The 18,575-nt window shown below is 30.3% G+C and overlaps 1 protein-coding gene across 1 annotated transcript in view; it reads left to right on the plus strand.

Moving 5' to 3' along the window:
- The window catches only part of LOC111627329 (protein transport protein Sec31A-like), a 38,792-nt gene that overhangs the window by 16,158 nt on the left and 4,059 nt on the right, over positions 1-18,575 (plus strand). Inside the window, exons 12-26 of the mRNA XM_023370881.1 lie at positions 100-174; positions 252-341; positions 1,765-1,873; positions 1,959-2,140; positions 3,802-3,928; positions 4,861-5,009; positions 6,988-7,158; positions 9,284-9,439; positions 9,516-9,726; positions 11,195-11,366; positions 11,455-11,519; positions 14,416-14,558; positions 14,662-14,766; positions 17,608-17,775; positions 17,932-18,057. Of these exons, the coding sequence (XP_023226649.1) occupies positions 100-174; positions 252-341; positions 1,765-1,873; positions 1,959-2,140; positions 3,802-3,928; positions 4,861-5,009; positions 6,988-7,158; positions 9,284-9,439; positions 9,516-9,726; positions 11,195-11,366; positions 11,455-11,519; positions 14,416-14,558; positions 14,662-14,766; positions 17,608-17,775; positions 17,932-18,057 (2,049 nt within the window). The remainder of the gene's footprint in view (positions 1-99; positions 175-251; positions 342-1,764; positions 1,874-1,958; positions 2,141-3,801; positions 3,929-4,860; positions 5,010-6,987; positions 7,159-9,283; positions 9,440-9,515; positions 9,727-11,194; positions 11,367-11,454; positions 11,520-14,415; positions 14,559-14,661; positions 14,767-17,607; positions 17,776-17,931; positions 18,058-18,575) is intronic.

Raw genomic sequence — 18,575 nt, forward strand, 5'->3', positions numbered from 1 at the left:
ACTTATTATAAAATTAAATTACATTCTTTAACTTAAGAATTTTTGCTTCTGATGATGATTTCTGTGAAATTTAATATTTGTCATTCAAACTTTTTTCAGGCTATGTTGAATTCCTCACCACGAACTAAAATGATTAATTTACTTGGATATAATTCTGAAAATATATCTAGTCAAGTTAGTTTTAGTTTCATGGTTTGATAATTATCTGTTCTATAAAATTCTTACTGATATTTGATTTATAATTTGCACAGATTGGTAAAATCATTAAACAAAAGGAAGGCAAAGAAAATAAAAATGATTTTGAATCAAATAAACTTGCTAGTCAATTATCTTCATTAAATGTAAGTATTAAATAAAATATATTAATTTACTTTCAATAATCCAAACTAATTAATGTTAATAGTGTTCAGATTACTGAAGTTTAAATTATCAAAAATTCAGGAGTGATAAAAAGTCAAGAGTGATAAAAAGTGAAAATAATAATTAAAATTTTAAAATAAAATTTTAATTATTATTTTCATGCCAACAGTATTAAATTCAAATAAAACTGTTATATTATTTAAATGTCACAAGACAATATTATTTGTAAATCAGATTGCAAATTAATTACAAACTAAAGAAAAATATACTATAGCTTATAGTAAATATAAGCTATAATATATTTTTCTTTAGTTTGTAATTAGTCTTTGATTTCTTTTGTTTTAATAAGAACTGTTTTATTATTTATAGGAATAAATTAACTTAACATCAGCTGATTGCTATAAATATTGAAAAACAGTTCTTATTACATTAAGAAAGAAGCAATTGAATTTTCAAAATTAAATGAAAACTCTTAATACATAGGCAAATAACAGCTTTTCATCTTCATAAAGAATCTAAAATAAATTAACAGTTTTCATGTTTATTATTCAACCAAAAATATTTTAGTTAATAATAAATTAAAACATGATTTCTTTTTAAATTATTAATTAAAATGGTGATAAATCATAAATATATTTAGTGAGGGATTATCATACCAATTAGTAACCAATTATGCAATTTTACAGTTTTTATTTTTCATTGTCCATCTTAAATTAATACACAATAAAAAAAATTTTTTGCTAAAATGCATTTCGGATTTAAAAATTCCTCTTCATTTGCAAATCAATTATTTTTTTCCATATTTTACTTTGGATTATCAAGAATGTGTTGTTTATAGATTTTAAAATAATGTGTAATTTTGTATAGTGAATTTCTTCATCTGTAATAATACAGTACATATGTGTGCATTCTTGTATAAAATTTTCATGTTTGTGATCTTTTATTATTGATTCTCATAAATATATACATTTGTATTTAAAAATCTGTTTTTAATATTACGATTGATTTCTGCTTTGTGTATTACTGAGGATATTTTTCTAATTCATTTTTTTTTTTTTTTTTAATCTGTTGTTACATATTTGATTTTGATGTCTTCTCTAAGAAATTCATATTGGCAGTGTCTGAAATTTTCGAGTTATTAACCAATATTTAAGCAATGAAATGTTTCCATCTACCACAGAACAAAAATGGTTCCGTGTTGTTTTAAATACAATAAAATAATTACCTATACAAAAATATTTAAAAATAATAAAAAAGAAGTAATTTGAAATTTCAGTTTTTTTAATAAATATTCTTATTCTGATCTAGTAAAGTTTTAATTTTAATATTTTTAAACCAGATCTTAATTAAAATTTAGTTTATCTTAAACTTACTTATTAATAAAATATTTCTTACAAATTTTAGGTTTCCGAAGAAATAGAATCACACAATGAAAATACCAATGTTTTTGAAATGATTGCATCTGAAGGAAAAGGAGTTGACAATTCTCCATTTCTTATTACTTGTAGTGAAGGTTTGTTTAGTGAATTTATTAATTTTATTGCTGAGTTAAAAGTTTTTTGTTAAATTAATCATAATTTTTCTTATTTTCTCTTTAGATTCTGATGAAGACTTATTAAATCAAGCTCTCCTAACTGGAAATATTAGCGAAGCAGTCGAACTCTGCATTATGAATAAACAGTGGGCAGATGCTCTAATTCTCGCACAAGCTGAAGGAAAGACCTTGCTACAAAAAACACAGTCTAGATATTTTAGAGCAATGACTAGTATTTCTTCCAAGGTATATTGATTTAAATCATTTTTACATAAAAAATAAAACAAAAAGAACATAAACATAAACAAACGAACTTGATTAAAACAAATTGCAAATATTCACTCATTGTTAACATTAGCCATATTGATGAGTGATGGTGATGGAAGAGAGGACAGATCCATATTTTAGATTTACAGTAGAGCCTCGATTATCCGACCCCTGATTAACTGACCGTCCTAGTCGGCAACTTTCAAATGTCCACTAGTGATGTGGCGCTACAACATTTGGCTATGTCTTGGCCACTTTAATATTATTTTTACGTGTTTTAACTGGCAACACTCATTCAATCATGAAAGGGAGCCAGTATTTAAACGAGGCTTAATTTTCTAATTTTTAACGATACAATAGCGACGATTATTATTTTAAAAAATTTTTGTTAGGCTTAACATCAATGAAAATTCAACGCGAAGCAGGTTAATAGCGATATACTAATATACTAATTACATGGGATATAATAATATACAGTCGATCCCCCTATAAGATCATAGATACATTCCATTTTTTAGGAATCCGATTTCTTACGAGTCGTTCCAATCACAGCCCAACACGTGTGAAGTTTACAGACTACGGCTGATTGAAAGGTTTTCTTCCATAAAATTAATCGATTCTAGACTAATCTGACTCAACATTTCCAAAATACGTATATTTTTTTTGGAAATAATCCGTATAAACTACGCTATAAACAAAAAATTGTAGGATTACTTATCGAGTGTGCACCATTCGACATCGCCATTGCTCAAGCTTGTTTTCGTCGCGGAACAACTCAGCAAACCACGGCCGCGATTTCTGATGTTATTTTTCTGTGAAAACTTCTTAGAACTTTGGAGACATCATTAATATAAATAATTTTAATCGCCGTTGAATAAGAAATGTTTCTTTCACAAGAAATGTATAAAATTACAGTACTGTATTAGACTTACGGTACCTAATTTACATACTGTACAGACGATAGTTAGCGTAAAATCTCCGTAGCGTGGCGCCACGCTAGACGGCGGAAATTATATATTTAATTATAATAAAGTTACAATAAGTTAATATATAATTATATATACAGTACCTAATTTATATATAATTATATGTACAGTACCTAATTTATATATAATACTGTACAGACGATAGTAATCTCTCCGTAGCGTGGTGCTACGGACGGTGGGAAAGTAGTTCGGCTGCCCGATGACGTTTTACATAATTATAGGAGTTTTTACGGATACCGTCGCAATTTTTTCGCAGTTTTATAGGAATCGTAATTATAGGGGGGTCTACTGTACTACACTAATAATGGATTTTTTCATACTTTTCGGTTATCCGACTTTTCAATTATCTGACCAACCCCAGTCCCCAATTGAGTCGGATAATCGAGGCTCTCAAACTGTATATACAGTTTGAATGTGTGAGTATTGCACTATAACCTTACAGATCTCATTACAAGGGATCTTTGTAGATACAGCAAACCACTCCAACGTTCAAATTGCATATAAAAGAAACTCAACTGGGTACTTCTAGATTTATGTAATGAATCTAATTCATCTCTCATTTATTTATGAAGAAATTTTTTTATTCAAGAAATAACAAAGATTTAAAATAGTGAAAAACATTTATATGCATAAGTTTCTTATTATTGTCTTTAGTTAATTTCTGCAATTGTCAATGAAGACTGGGAACATGTAGTTCAAACTTGCGATATTGATTGTTGGAAGGAAATCCTTATAGCTTTGCTGACGCATGCCAAGCCAGACATTTTTTCTAAAGTTTGTGGTAAGCATTTTTGTTATTTGTCTCTGTTTAGAAAATTGTCATTTTGCTACTTTATAATTACAAGACAAAAAACAAGATTAGTATCTACTTATTTGATTTTACATAATACATAAAAATATATTTATTATCTGCATATTTTGGACTTTGTGGTATTTGATACATTTATATATAGTAAATGCAATTTATTGTAAGCAATTTATATTATATATATATATAAAAATGGACATGTATGTCCCTATATTTCACTTTTTTGCCAAAACTACACATCGCACGTGAATGGTGTTTGTATGTGGTGGTAGCCCCAAGTCTCCATTCGTGCATAGGGGTGGTTGCGTCTCGATAGCTATAAGGGTGCGGGAGATATGAGGCTGAAAGTGGTTGAAAGTGGCTTTCTATTTCGAATTAAATTCAAACATAAAATTCGAATATTGGTTCGATTATAGAACGATCGTAAATGTTCCAGAAACGTTGAAAATAGTTCGTTTGACTGGACGTGAACAGGAGAAATAGAATCGGGACTAGGAAGTGTTAATATAAAGCGGCATGCAAGATTTACAGGCGGTTTTTTGCGCTTTTGCAGGAAATCAAACATATTTTTATGCTCATGTAAAAATTCTCTGAAAATGTCTGGAAACGGGAGACCTAATTCTTGCATTTTGTGAAAACGGGTAAGATTGGCTATAATGTAATTATCTTAATCTTCACTATCGTTACTTTTTGCCCACAAATAAAAACTCAGCGAAGCGGGTCCTTGCAGCTAGTATATAATAAAAATCAAATTTAAAGGTTGTATATACGAGAATACTTCATTTGTGTGATGATATAGAATTTTATACAGTATTAAAGACATTTAGCTAAAACTTCAAGTATTATTTTGCTTTTTCCAGAAATAATTATTTAATTTTTATATATTATTGAAATTTATTTTACAGAAAGTTTGGGTACACGACTAGAAACTGAAAAAAGTGGTAGTTTAATTAAGAATGCAATATTGTGTTATATTTGTGCCGGAAATCTAGAAAAGTTATCTCAGTGTTGGTTAAAAATTCAAGAATTTTCTTTTAATCCTATCTTATTACAGGTAAGATTTTGGTGAATTATTCTTCTGAAAATTTTTTAATAATGTACTGCTATGAATTGCCTGAATAAAATCCATATCTTTATTTATTAATATCTATACTAATAAATTTAATAGGTAATTTAAAGAATTTAAATTCAGAATTATTCATTTAATTTCGTATATGAACATGTATGAAATTCAATAATACAGATAAGAAATTTAAACAAAATTATAATAATAAAGAACAACTGGTAACTTAACTTACATTGTACTACTTTTGCACTCAAACTATTGAAAAAAAATTGCTCTGAATCCAACATTTTCAAGTTCCTTACACTGTAAAAAACTAAATTACATATAGAGATATGATATGTGTTATGTTTAGTGAAATATTTCTTTTCAACTTTATCTTTAAAAAGTAGATAGAAAATAATAATAATTTACAACGGGTCACCAAACTACAGCCCACGGGACGGATCCATCCTATGAGGTCAGTTCATCCAGCTTGTTGCCGCACTATACCATAAATGAGCTAAAATATAATTATTTATATGAAAGTATCATAGATTGTAGATAAACTTACTATGTAAAAAAAATTAATATAAGTAAGTAAAAGTGCCAAAATTGATTCAATCTGATTTTTGCATCAGACGGTAATATAATTTTTAAATAAATCAGTGAAATAAAAAAAATTTGGTGTTTTGCAACTTTGAATATCAGAGCACTTTTTGTATAAGTACAGTATCTGCAATGAAGTTTCTAAGGAAAGTGATTGTGAGCTTGCTGTAGTGATTGTGTTTATGTATTGGTAAATAAATATGCTGGTTGTCTTTATTTATTGCGTATTCAGTGTGCTGCATTGAACAAAATTGTTATATGGCCCGTGCTCTTCATCTGTTATCTGACCCACTGTAAAAAAGTTTGGTGACTCCTGATTTACAATAGTGAAGATTGTGACTTAAATTATTTAAACCAGTTGCTGCATAGATAATCAGTATAGTTATATCAAATTTAATTGGTCTGGAAGCAAAGATTTTGGAAGATGTTCAGACAGTGTAATAGGTTAATGCAAGAGATATGGGTTGCAGTCCCACTCCAGGCCAATCTTATAAAATATTTTTTAAAAATTAAATTTCTAATGATTAAATTTAACACAAGATGACAGTTTAATTACCTATTTCTAGTTCAAATTACTTAGTATCTTACTAATTAATTAACCATATTATAGTCCAATAAGAATCTGTCTTGTAGTATTTGTTTTAATATTTAAATCTCAAAAATACTTCGTTTATGATTTTTTATTACCATCTTTTGTTTAGATTGTATGAATTTTTGTAAACAAAACAACACAAATTTGTTGTTAAAAAGAAAAATAAAAGCTGTGTACATATGTTTCTGCATATTAATGTTATCTTAGTACCTTTTTTCATGATGTAATTCTTATATAAGCATTTTTACAGTATATTAACATTATGAAAACTTAACATAATTAGTATACAGATTTTATTTTGTCTGTTAAATTTATGTTCAAAATAATTACTCAATCAATATAAATTCTTATGGTTGTCATTGACAGAAAGATGTTTCTCTAAATTTTAATATTAAAAAAAAATACTACTGTCAATAACTCATTAAGAAAACTATTAATATCTTGATAAAGCCTAGAAAAGAACACAGAAAATATTTTGATGATAATGAGAATTAACATTTCATTATATAAAGTAAGAATTAAATATAAGGCTGTGTACAAACATCATAATTTATATTTATAATTGTTAACTTTAGAGATTACATGGATAAAATTGTTTATTGAATTTTATATTTCATTCAAATAAACAAATAGCTTTATAAATAAATAAGAAAGAGAATTCTTAATATGATATATTTATTAATTCATTATTATAGCATTATCCTGTTAATGGAAACTTTAATTAGTAATTACTAAGACCAAAATATATGTCAATGTGATTCTTATGATTTTTAAAACAATTTTTACTAGGGATTAGTCGAAGAGATCATGGTTTTGAGATGTGCAGTCGAAAGATTGTCTGGTGTAAAGCCCATTATTAGTTTGGGAACACTTTCCAGTTTATTAAATCAATATGCAACACTGTTGGCTTCGCAAGGTAGTCTGTCCATTGCTGCAACTTTCTTGGTTGATACGCAAGAGGTAAGAATGTATACACATTTATTAAATGTAAGAATAAAAAATACAGCTAATTATAATTTTATTTACTTTAACTGTGTAAGATAGTGATTTTTTTTTAATGTTAAATCAACGAATAAAAATGTATTATTATACTCTTTTAATTAAGTAAATAGCATTTTTTACATTTTCAAAATATGTGGGTCATTTCGTAAGTTATGGCAACTAATTTGAGAACTGTTTTACTTTTAGTTAAGATGCAAAAGTTGGCTTTGAGAAATATATGGAAGAAGAACCATCATTACATTTTCCTTAATTAGTTTCTGTCAATACAGTAGACAAGTTTAAAAGAATTATACTCAACAGTATAAAAATAATTAATTAAACCATTTTATATATACTACAGTATACAAAATTAGATAAAAGATAAGTAACAAAAAAATTCAAGCTGCAGAATTGGAATCAAAAGTAATTCTTGAGTTACCAAAATCAGACTCGATAAAAATAGATTGATTTCCAACTTTAAGAGTTTATGGTTCTGGGGAAAAACAAAAAAATAAAACTAAAATATGATGAAAAACATAAAATATGCAAAAGATTGAAATAAACCAAATTAACACAATTATAATATTACATAATGTGCTTAATAAGTATTTTTAGACCCAGTTAAAGTCCATAAAGAGGTGATAAAAGTTCAGATGACCATGACATGGATGGAGAGCAGAGTACTTTACTAACAGATATTGAGGGTGTGTTAATGTAGGCAAAGCAAGGGAAATAACAACACCCATAAATCAGGTCACAAGCTTTCTTTCATTTGTTCGTGATACAGACGGTGGACTTCACTCTAGATAGTTCTTCACTCATTCTAAGAGAGAGAAAATTTGTGCCCAAAATGACAATCTTGCTTCCTGTCTTTTGGAAGTCACTCACCAGCTGGAAAATAGTTCTTTGGCTACGGCCATTGATATTTGCCCTATCTTCAGGCTTTCCTTGTATTGTTTTATTCTGGTTGCTAGTTTACAGTATATGCTATTCAGATAGAAGACTGTGGTGTTGTTGCTGTTATCTGTGACCAGTATCTTATATATTCCACTTCAATGTTCTTTAGAAAAGAGCTCTTCATTTTGACTCTGACTCTTATCTTTGAAATCCTAGACAAGAGGGTCAGAGGCTCGATGTGATCCTAGACAATCCTCAGACTGTGTGAACAAATACAAAAAGCTAGCAGTTTCTAACAGACTTGATTTACTACTATGATTATCCTAAATTATAATTATTAATAAAGCTATAGTTTTTTTAATGTTTGTTTTTAATCTTACTTTAATAATTTAAATTTAAATAGTTTCTTATTTAAGATGTTTCAGCAGAAACTAAATGATAGTTCATAAGAGTGAGTGAATTTCTTGCATTAAGTATGTTAAAAAAAAAGTTTATAGTATTATTTGCTATCATTTTAAATTGATGTAATTATGTTAATTATTTATCCAAGAAATACATGAGGTACAACAATCTCAATAGAGTGACCATTCAAGTTTCATCTCCCACCTGCATTCAAATCTCTACTAACTCTAGGAAGTGCCATAAACAAAACTGGCATCTCTGCAACGGAGAAGGCATATAATGTTCTGCAGTTCACTAAGTTGGAATCATCTATTATTGTGTGACCTAAGTAATCTTCAGGAGCTGTAGAACATTGCCTGCTGTGGGAAGAATGATGACGTATGCTAAATCGAGTGTAAGAGGAATTCAAGGATCAGTTGGATGCGTGCTGTGTGACGTAAGGTACAAACATCGAGAAACTGTAATGGATGAATGTGAAAGACAGACAGTTTTTTCAGTCTTTTAATGTACATTACAATGTTCTTGGATAACAATTAACATGTTTACAATAATTTAAAATGGTGGCATTCTTTTTGGAAAACTTGTATTATTATTGTTAATGTCTTCTTATACAGTTAAGGCATGAAATGAGAAATAGTATGACTGTGATGAGATTATATTCTGTGAATCAGTAACTTTATGTTGACTGTAAAATGATCTTATAGAACTAATCTTCTCTCTGAGTTCTAAGTTATTTATAAATTCATAACAGAACTTAAAACAGATTAATTTATAATTATTTATATAAGTGCAATTATTTTATCAGCAATCTACATTGATTCTGAAAGATAGAATTTATCAATCTCTTGGCCTTCAATCGACACAAAGACCATTTCCTCAAGTTAATGTTAAAGAAAATACTATGCATCAAGTAAATCCACCAATATCAAAGTCAGTCCCTCAGGCACAGAATTACTCTTATGTAAGTAAATTATAATTTTTTCTTTCTGTTGATCCACAAAATAACATTTAATTTTTAAATATTTTAAAATTATTAGCATCCCGTTTCTCAATACGGACCAACGACCATGCAGCCATCTTCAAACTTTAATTATCCACCGGCGAGTAACTTTCAATATCAGCCGATGCAGCCTCCTCCTCCTGCGATGCCGCCTTCGACCGGAAGCCAACCAGGGACACCCGTTAACCAGACAGCACCGCCGATTCCACCTGTTTCTGAAAATATGAATCAAAATATTCAAACTAGAAGTAAATATTTTAAATTAAATTCTGTTTTTTTTTTTTTTTTTTTTTAATCTAAAGTTCAATTTTTAAGTTTCTGGAACTTGCAAAAATGTATAATTTGTATATTTGGAATGTCTGCTAGTCAAGAAAATCATGAAATCATTAGAGAGGGTCACAAAAGATTTACAAATTTTTTAATCAGTAATTACCAGAAGAAATTTTGCTGTTTTACAAAAAGGAAGAATTGTTTCCACCTTTTGTTGAACATCGGATAAGCATTTTGTATGCACGTATTATGTGCAAAACTATTTATCACTTAGAAAATTGTGTATTTGGATATACATGGGCACTTGACACAATGAAATACACATCCAAATCATATACAGATGGCAAACATTATCAGAATAAGATGGAAGCCAATAACGGCAAATTGTTTTCAATGCTTGCTTCACTTATTTATTGAACACAGCTTCTAATAAGAAAGTATGTTTATTAGCGGCTGTGTTTTTTGTATCTTGAGAAATCAGTCGATCCAATATTCTATTTTTCACTAGTGGAAAAATACAATATATTTGGATGCTGATGTGATTTGGAAAACAAAAATTTCAGAAATGATTTCATTGCTGATGCATTATTTGCGCAATTTTCTACCTTTTGCCAGTGCTCTCTGCATTAACTAACACACAAATGTAAAATTTGCACTCCTTAAAATTGTGGCATAAACAAAGCCACAAACCAAATATTTCAGGATTACAATTGCCATGTAAATTAAATGTATTAAATATAAATTTAAAATTTTATATTTATAAAAATTAATGAGAGATGACATTAAAGTTATAAATGACATTGCACGTGAGATCTGTAAGTTGTATGCAATACTGTTTGGTCAACAGGTATTAAATGGACAACTTATGGATCTCGTATGCAATGCCCATATGTATAACTGTAACATCATTACAAATTTCTTGTTGCACGGTAACTTTTTAGACAATCCATACAGAACTTTTTTAATAATTCAGCTCTGTTCTCTATAGATAATGCTTTCGGTTGCATTTGACTGATACTGGTAAAAGTAAAACTAACTTCAGAATAAAAGTATCTGCTTATTGTATTGATATTACGTACACTTTCTGTTGCAGGATGTTTCCACAGCATTTGGTCTCAATTTTTTTATTCTGTTTCTTTGATTATTCTTAAACAGTAACCAGTATATGCAACCTATCTAGTTATGTCTTATATTGTATACTGAAAGACCTAGTCTGTACAAGAATTAAGAGGTTTTGGTATTGATTATTGATCTTAATTTTCATGATCCTAACATACACTTGTAAAAATAAACTGCGCATTTGTTTACATGTGTGAGTTGGATAATAAAAGTTAATTTTTATCACGAATTTTCTTTCATCCAGACTAGTAGACACACTATTATTGCAAAGTTGAAAATATGTAATAATTATTTCTTTAACTGATTTAATTAAACGATATAACATAGGTCACATAGGTCATCGTTATCCAAGTCATCTTCACGATCCTAGCGTGTATACGGAACCGTCTTATAATCAGTCACCTTATGGCTACGTACCACCTTCGAGTTCTCATATGCAATCTAATTACATGCATCCGCAATCTATCCCACAACAGAGTTATCAACAGCCTGAATACTCGTAATTATATCATTATTATTATTCCTTATTTTACTGTACAAATTTCAAAAAATGATACAGTTCAAAGATATTTTTTATATTTTAACAGCTCTCCTCCAACATATACTTTGGCTAATACTTCTATATATGCACCTAATTCTATTAATGCTCCTGGTAAGTTTTCTAAATTTTTTTTTAAATATATAAACTCTTAATATTTTGTAAATCTTGTATTTACAATTATAAGTTTTTACACTTAATTTGTAAATGACTTTTTTAAATCAAGTGTAATTCTTAAGTATCTTACAGTTAACTTTAAAATGTCATAGGAAGTTAGGAAAATATATTTTCCTTCTGTTCAATACAGTGCATTTTCACTAATTCAAGCAAGTTTGTTCATTTTTCTGCTAAATGTTCCTTCTGGAAGCATTGCCTTCCTTTTATAATATTGTCAATATCTGCTTTTATGATACTAGTCTTAATGCTAAGAATGTTAGTTAATTGAGAATCACTCAACCTATTTCTTTCAGCAGTTTTGATGCTTTTAATGCATGAAAAGAATTGTTCACAACAGTATGTACTACCCCATACGCATAACAGTTCTCTAGATAAAATAGTTTTCTAATACCAATTATGTTGTCATAACATCAAAGTGTATCCAGTGAAATGAGAATAAGTTTTACGACACACTTAACAAAATAAATGAAAATACAGGTAACCCCGTATAACATGGCACTTCTATAGCACAGGTTCACTCTAACACGGTTCGGGAATTGGGTAAAACCCTTATACAGCATGAAATGTAATAAAGGGTGCGTTCTTTTATATCTCCGCGTGAGCATTCTAATTTTTTTCGTGGCTACTTTGAATGCTCTTTCAACAAATGATCCATTTAATGGTTAAATTTTACAATTGGAACCCTTCTTTTGCCTCTAAAAGCTTATTTTAGAATTATAGATTCCTCCGTCACAATACTATCGATAGTGCGGGCGCCGCCATCTTTCTTTCACCGTCGTTCCTAAATGCCTACAAACAACAGTGTACTCCCATTGCAGAGCGACCGCTATTAACGAACGTACCCAAAAACTGTTATCAGTTGATGATGCTCATGCTGAGATCATCATATAGGATGAATAATCCTCTAGTAAAATATTTACTTAAATAATAAATAAGTATTTTACCCATGAAAAAAATGAATAATAAATCCAATTTAAATAAGGGTTTAACAGCATGTTTTTTAATTTTTGGAACCTAACCCTCCTTTTTGCACTAGTTCTTTGTTTTGTATAACACGGATTTGCCTAACATGGCTATTTTTTGGAATGTAACTCACGTATTATATGGGGGTTACCTGTACATCTAAAAAATTTAGAGTGCAGTGGGCTACAGGCCATGGGTTGGACATCCCTGTTCTAGACAATACGGATAGGCAATATAGGATATCAGGATACCTATATCACCTTTTAGAAATACATGAAATCCGTGTCCTCTATTTATATTATATGTAGTTAAAATACTACTATTTAGTTACCACTTACTTCACTTAAGTGGTTCTTTATGACTGACTACGTAAACAATCATTTAACACCTTCAACTTTATGAATGTATCCTTAGCTTTCGGTTGCTTGTTTTAGGTTAAGTTTCAAATTACATTTATTATCTATTTGTGTATCACAGTGCATAATAAGTAAACTTACAAAAATATTATACACACTAGGTGGAAGAAAGTACCGACACTCTTACAGAGAAGGAAATGTACTATTTATTTCTTGAATTTAGTACACGGTCTGCCCATGTTTGGTCTTATGGTTACTACAACCCTCTGAGTCATGCTTTCCACTAAGTTCTGTTAATTATTGGCAGGAATGTTTCTCTGTTCTTCTTACAAAATGACTGCAAGCACCACTGTCAAAGAAAGTTGTGTTTTATGAGATCTGATGCAACATCCTAGCTCATCCAAAAGATGTCCATTTGAGTTCAAATTAGGATTCTGAACAGGGGAATCCAAAAGTTGGACCTTCTGCTCTTGAAAGCATACCTGGCTAATGTGCGCAGTGTGGCATGGCACTCGGTTATTCTGGAACACACAGGGATCTGTACCAAAATACTGCCAGATTTCAGGCAGTGCTGAATTGCCCAAAATGACTTTGTAAACATTGGCATTTATGGTGGTAGACACCAGAACCGAAGGACCCAGACTGTGCCAGTAGAAACAGCCCTAAATCATCACCAGTTCTCTACCACATCATAGTGTGGGAATAATAGTCACAATTGAACTGTTCTCAGGGCAAGCATTAAACCCAAAACTTGCCATGTAACTGGTAATTATATAGCCTCATTTAGTTTTCTTCCAATCATTTGTGGTCAGAAACGTCATTATTTAAATCATTGGCATCGTCTGCTTGCACTGGATATAGATATTTGTGACTTGTGGGCAATACATTTGCTGTGATAACTGCATCTGTGCAACTCCCACCAGACATTTTTGTCACCGATTGCTAAATTTGTACTTACTGAAAGTTCTTGGCATATCAGCAGCTGCTTTTTCTTCATAATTTGTACTAATGCTTCCTTCCCATGATCAGTGTTTCCAAGGCTGTCCATCTTGATATGTAGGTCCACATGCTCCAATTTCTTTCTATTGGATTTTAGAAATTCCAGAAGCCAGGAAATGCTATGTATACACTGATTACTGTGATGACATCCAATAATCATGCCATGCTGAAAATTGTGAGCTTCTTTCCACATAGCATTTCGACAAATACTAAGTTCCAGAAGTGTGCAAAGTTATACAAATGACATGACCATCTGATCACAAATCAAGCAGAAGGAAATTTTCTGACCTTTTGTCGGGATGTTAATAGTACTTGTCCCATTTTATTAGGATGTCCAAATACTTTTGCCCACTTAGTATAATAAGTGTAAGTAGTATGTACCAAGTTTATAAAAGGAAGCGTCTAGAAGAGCCATGCATGGTTTGCGAGCCACAGTTTAGCCACCATGGGTGTATATAAAGAGAATAACAATATAATCATGAAATTTAAAGAAAAATATATTTACCTTTTTACAGCAAATACGTCAGTACCTCAATCGATGCCATCTATGCCACCGGTACCACCGCCGCCATCTCAGCCATCGATGTTTACTCCGGCTAGTTATGAGGAAATAAAGTCGGCATGGAACGATCCACCGCCTTTGACAGCATCTCAAAAGGTATATTAAAATAAACTGTCAAAAATCGTAATTTCTTTTAAAAACTCTGGTGTCATTGCTTTGGTTCTCTGTTTAAATAAGCTTTATAAAAATATCTTCTCAGGTGTTTCCGCAATCTGTCCCATTTCAAGATAATTATGAAATAACTAAAGGTCCTTCTGCATATTTTCATCCTTCTTTGGCTATGCAGACGAAGGCAGCTTGCCACGTAAACTTTACTTTTAATTAGCTTATTTTCCAAGTTTTATTTTTACTATTTAACATTTTCACTACTGAAATGTTTTGATTTTTGTCCTCAAACTCAAATGGTAAACTTTACAAATGTTCGGATATTAAAAATAAATAATTGTTACGGTGTGATCTTGTTTTATGCAGTGGTTGCTTGTTGGCAGGTACTACATAAAACAGACTTTTGTATAAATTTGTTCTCTGCTCCAAATGGATAAAATTATATTCTTAGAAGTGTATAATAAACAATTTTTTAAAAAATTTCTTTCTTAATAATAAATAATAAAATCTTTTGAATGAGAAACACTGAAAACTTTCACAATCTTTACAAGAAGGGCTGGCACATGTGACAATGTAACATAGACAATTTCAAGACATTGACACCAAATGTATTAAAGTATCGAATTGTTCTATTGAACTGACAATTGCGGGAAAAGTTTTGAAGCATTTTTATATTTACAAAAATTAAAATAAACTTTGCTTCATTTACAAAATATTACACCAAATATATCAAGGATGGGGAGTCAAGGAGTCGAATCTTTTTACGGGAGTCAGAGTCAGGTATTTTTCTGATTACTCTCCATCCCCAAAATATACATCTTCAATTGTGAAAATGTTAAAAATGTAATTTTGTCAAAGTTGTAAATTGTAAAAATTTAACAATTTTTAATTCATTTACAAAATATTACACCAAATATATCAAGGATGGGGAGTCAAGGAGTCGAATCTTTTTATGGGAGTCAGAGTCAGGTATTTTTCTGATTACTCTCCATCCCCAAAATATACATCTTCAATTGTGAAAATGTTAAAAATGTAATTTTGTCAAAGTTGTAAATTGTAAAAATTTAACAATTTTTAATTGTTTAACAATGGAATATTGAAACATTATGCAAAATTCCTTAAATAAAGTCTCTCTCAACAGTAAATCCAATTAATTTTCAATCAGTTGACATTGAATTAAAATTCTTCTTTAAATTAATTAAAGGAATATTAATCTTTGTTACGTTTATTATTCAGAATTTATAATATAACTATGGTTAAAATTCCAAATAATTCACAAATTATAAATTACAGTAAACCAATTATTTGGTTTATTACAGTTTATAATATGTGAATTAGAATAAACATCCATAAACAAAACCTTTTTTATCAGTGTTGTATTCAACACAAAACCCACTAACATTTTCAGTCTCCACCAAGGCCTTCTTCAGGTGCTGAACTAACTGGTGTCCCCCTTGGATCATTAGAACGATGCTGCCCGAGTAATAAACATTGCACATATCGTGTTTCACCCCTTCGGCGGTCTCCATTCAAATTCCTCGAACAGGTATCTCCACGCATGCACAGTCGTCTCCCCGTCCTTAAAGTTGATATAGGTGCCCCCAATGTAGGCTTTATAGATCTCCCAGGTCTCCAGGTGACGAATGTGATCGACTTGAAACACCTGTCTAATTAATTTGGTGTTCCAGAAGTTTGCCCTAACTTCAGGGTCGGTAACATACACTGTCAAGGCAGTGTGCCTGTTGTTTTTGAGATCAGATCGATGCTCCTGTAACCATTTTTTTGTTGAACTCTGGCAGCATCGTTCTAACAGTCCAAGGGGGAGGACACCAGTTAGTTCAGCACCTGAAGGCAGCCTTGGTGGAGGCCAGAAACGTTAGTGGGTTTTGTGTCGAATACAACACTGATAAAAAAGGTTTTGTTTATGGATGTTTATTACTCAATACAGTGTTAATACTTATAAGATGTCTATTTTGTGTGAATTAGAAATTTTGGCTAATTAATCAGCCAAAATGTAGCCTGATAAATCCAGTTTATTTGATTAGAAATTTCTCTGGTAATTTTTTTCCTGAAATTCTAGAAAATTTTATATATAAGTATGCATCCTCTACCGATAAAGGTTCTTACATGTATTTGTGATAAAATCACATTTAGTGTGTATTTTATATACTCATTCTCTATGAAGTATACTGTTGTATACAGTCATAATGCTTTACTTAACAGTAAATTTACCTTTAGAACTCAATTTGTGAAGTTGAATATTGTAAATTTTTATAGTTAATTATGCTATGTAATGTAGTGCTTTATTTCAGAGGCAGAATAAGATTGTTTTGGACCACGATTTGAAATTCTAATGTAGGCTTCGTTCCACTCTAATCCCATCCTTGCCGCAAAGAACAGGACTTGCATCCCTGAAAACATCCTTTAGTCGTCAACTGAAAACAGAATCACCCGATTTGTGATCAAAACAATTAGTTTGATTGTAGGTCGGTCTTTTTGCTTGACACGCTTGAATCTGTTGCCTCTAGGCTCCAGTTTGGCCAAAGCACTTTGCACCATTGTAGTTCCACCACTGTTTTATTGTGCTCTAATATAAATAAATTATAGGAATTTAAACTGCCCATTCTGTTAAGACATTAATCATAAAACATTGATTAAAATAGTAATGGAACCTGCAAGAAAACTTAAAATTCTTATACACTTGCATAATCTCTCACAAGTGATTATATTTGCTTTGATTTTATTCTGTAATAAAGTTTAAATATATATTTTATTATAATACATCCCATGAAATACTATTACAGTTTATCTTTCATATATACCTTCACCTTCAGAAATCTAATCCTGATGTAACACAAGAACTTACTGTACACTCATTATATTATATTGATATTACGTAGTTCTCAATTAAAAATTGCTAAATTATTACTATTGATTCATTATAGCTTGTTTAAAAAACAACAAGTCTTATATAACTGTATTTTTTTTCTTTTTATGATACCATTTATTAAAATTTGACGTGTTCATTGATATTTTTCAGCCTCCCACAACCACTTATCAGACGTTCAATCCCATTACCACTCCTATTGTTGGAGCGCCCGTGTCGGAACCGATGCCGCCTCCACCCGCTTCCATTTCTGCTCCTCAAGGAAATTATTTTGTACCAAATTATCAAAATCAATATCAACAAAGTCAACCACCTCCACAGGTAATAAAAGCTTTGCATCACGAGACATAAGAAATGATTATTGGAATATATAGTTTTGTAATAAATTTACGAAAGAAAATTCTTTTAAGCTGTATAATTTTTAATTTAGATTTATGTAGGTTGGTTTATTTTTAATTAAAATAATAACTAATTTAGCCGCAACCACCCAAACCAGCACCCGAACCAGTGAAGGAGAAAGGTCCCATTCCGCCTGAACACCAAATATTACAAGATATTTTTGAGGATCTGCGACATCAATGCCAACAAGTAGCAACAAACCCTGTGAGTTTTTTTTATTAAGATAAGTTTTTAAACCACTAATAATTTAAATAAAAGTAAAAAACATTTGATATTATTTATCCTGAAGTTAGTATTTTTATTAATTTTACATGAAGAGCACTTTTTACTTTATAAGAAGTGATATATTTTGTGTGTGTTTATAGTCTATTAGTATGACAAATTCAATACATGACTTCAAACTTTCAAAAATTCAAATATATTAGATAGTTTGTAGTAGAAATATAGGAAAAGTTCTAATAGCAAACATTCTGTATGATGAACTTATAGCATTTACCTAGAAGCTCATCAGTTTTGTCACCTTTAAAGTAGTCCCCTTCTGAGTCCATGCATGGAATCCAGGATGCTGCTCAGCTCTGCTAGCAAATTTTCCTTAAAGGCTTCAATGGATTCAAAACGGAAACCTTTCAGAGCCAATTTTAATTTGGGAAACAAACAGAAGTCTGTCGAAGCTAAGTCCAGGGAATATAGAAGTTTAGGAATGAGTGTTGTCGAGTTCTTGG

The sequence above is a fragment of the Centruroides sculpturatus genome, unplaced genomic scaffold (assembly GCF_000671375.1).
Source record: "Centruroides sculpturatus isolate CEXI.00-Female unplaced genomic scaffold, Cexi_2.0 scaffold508, whole genome shotgun sequence".
NCBI lineage: Eukaryota > Metazoa > Arthropoda > Arachnida > Scorpiones > Buthidae > Centruroides > Centruroides sculpturatus.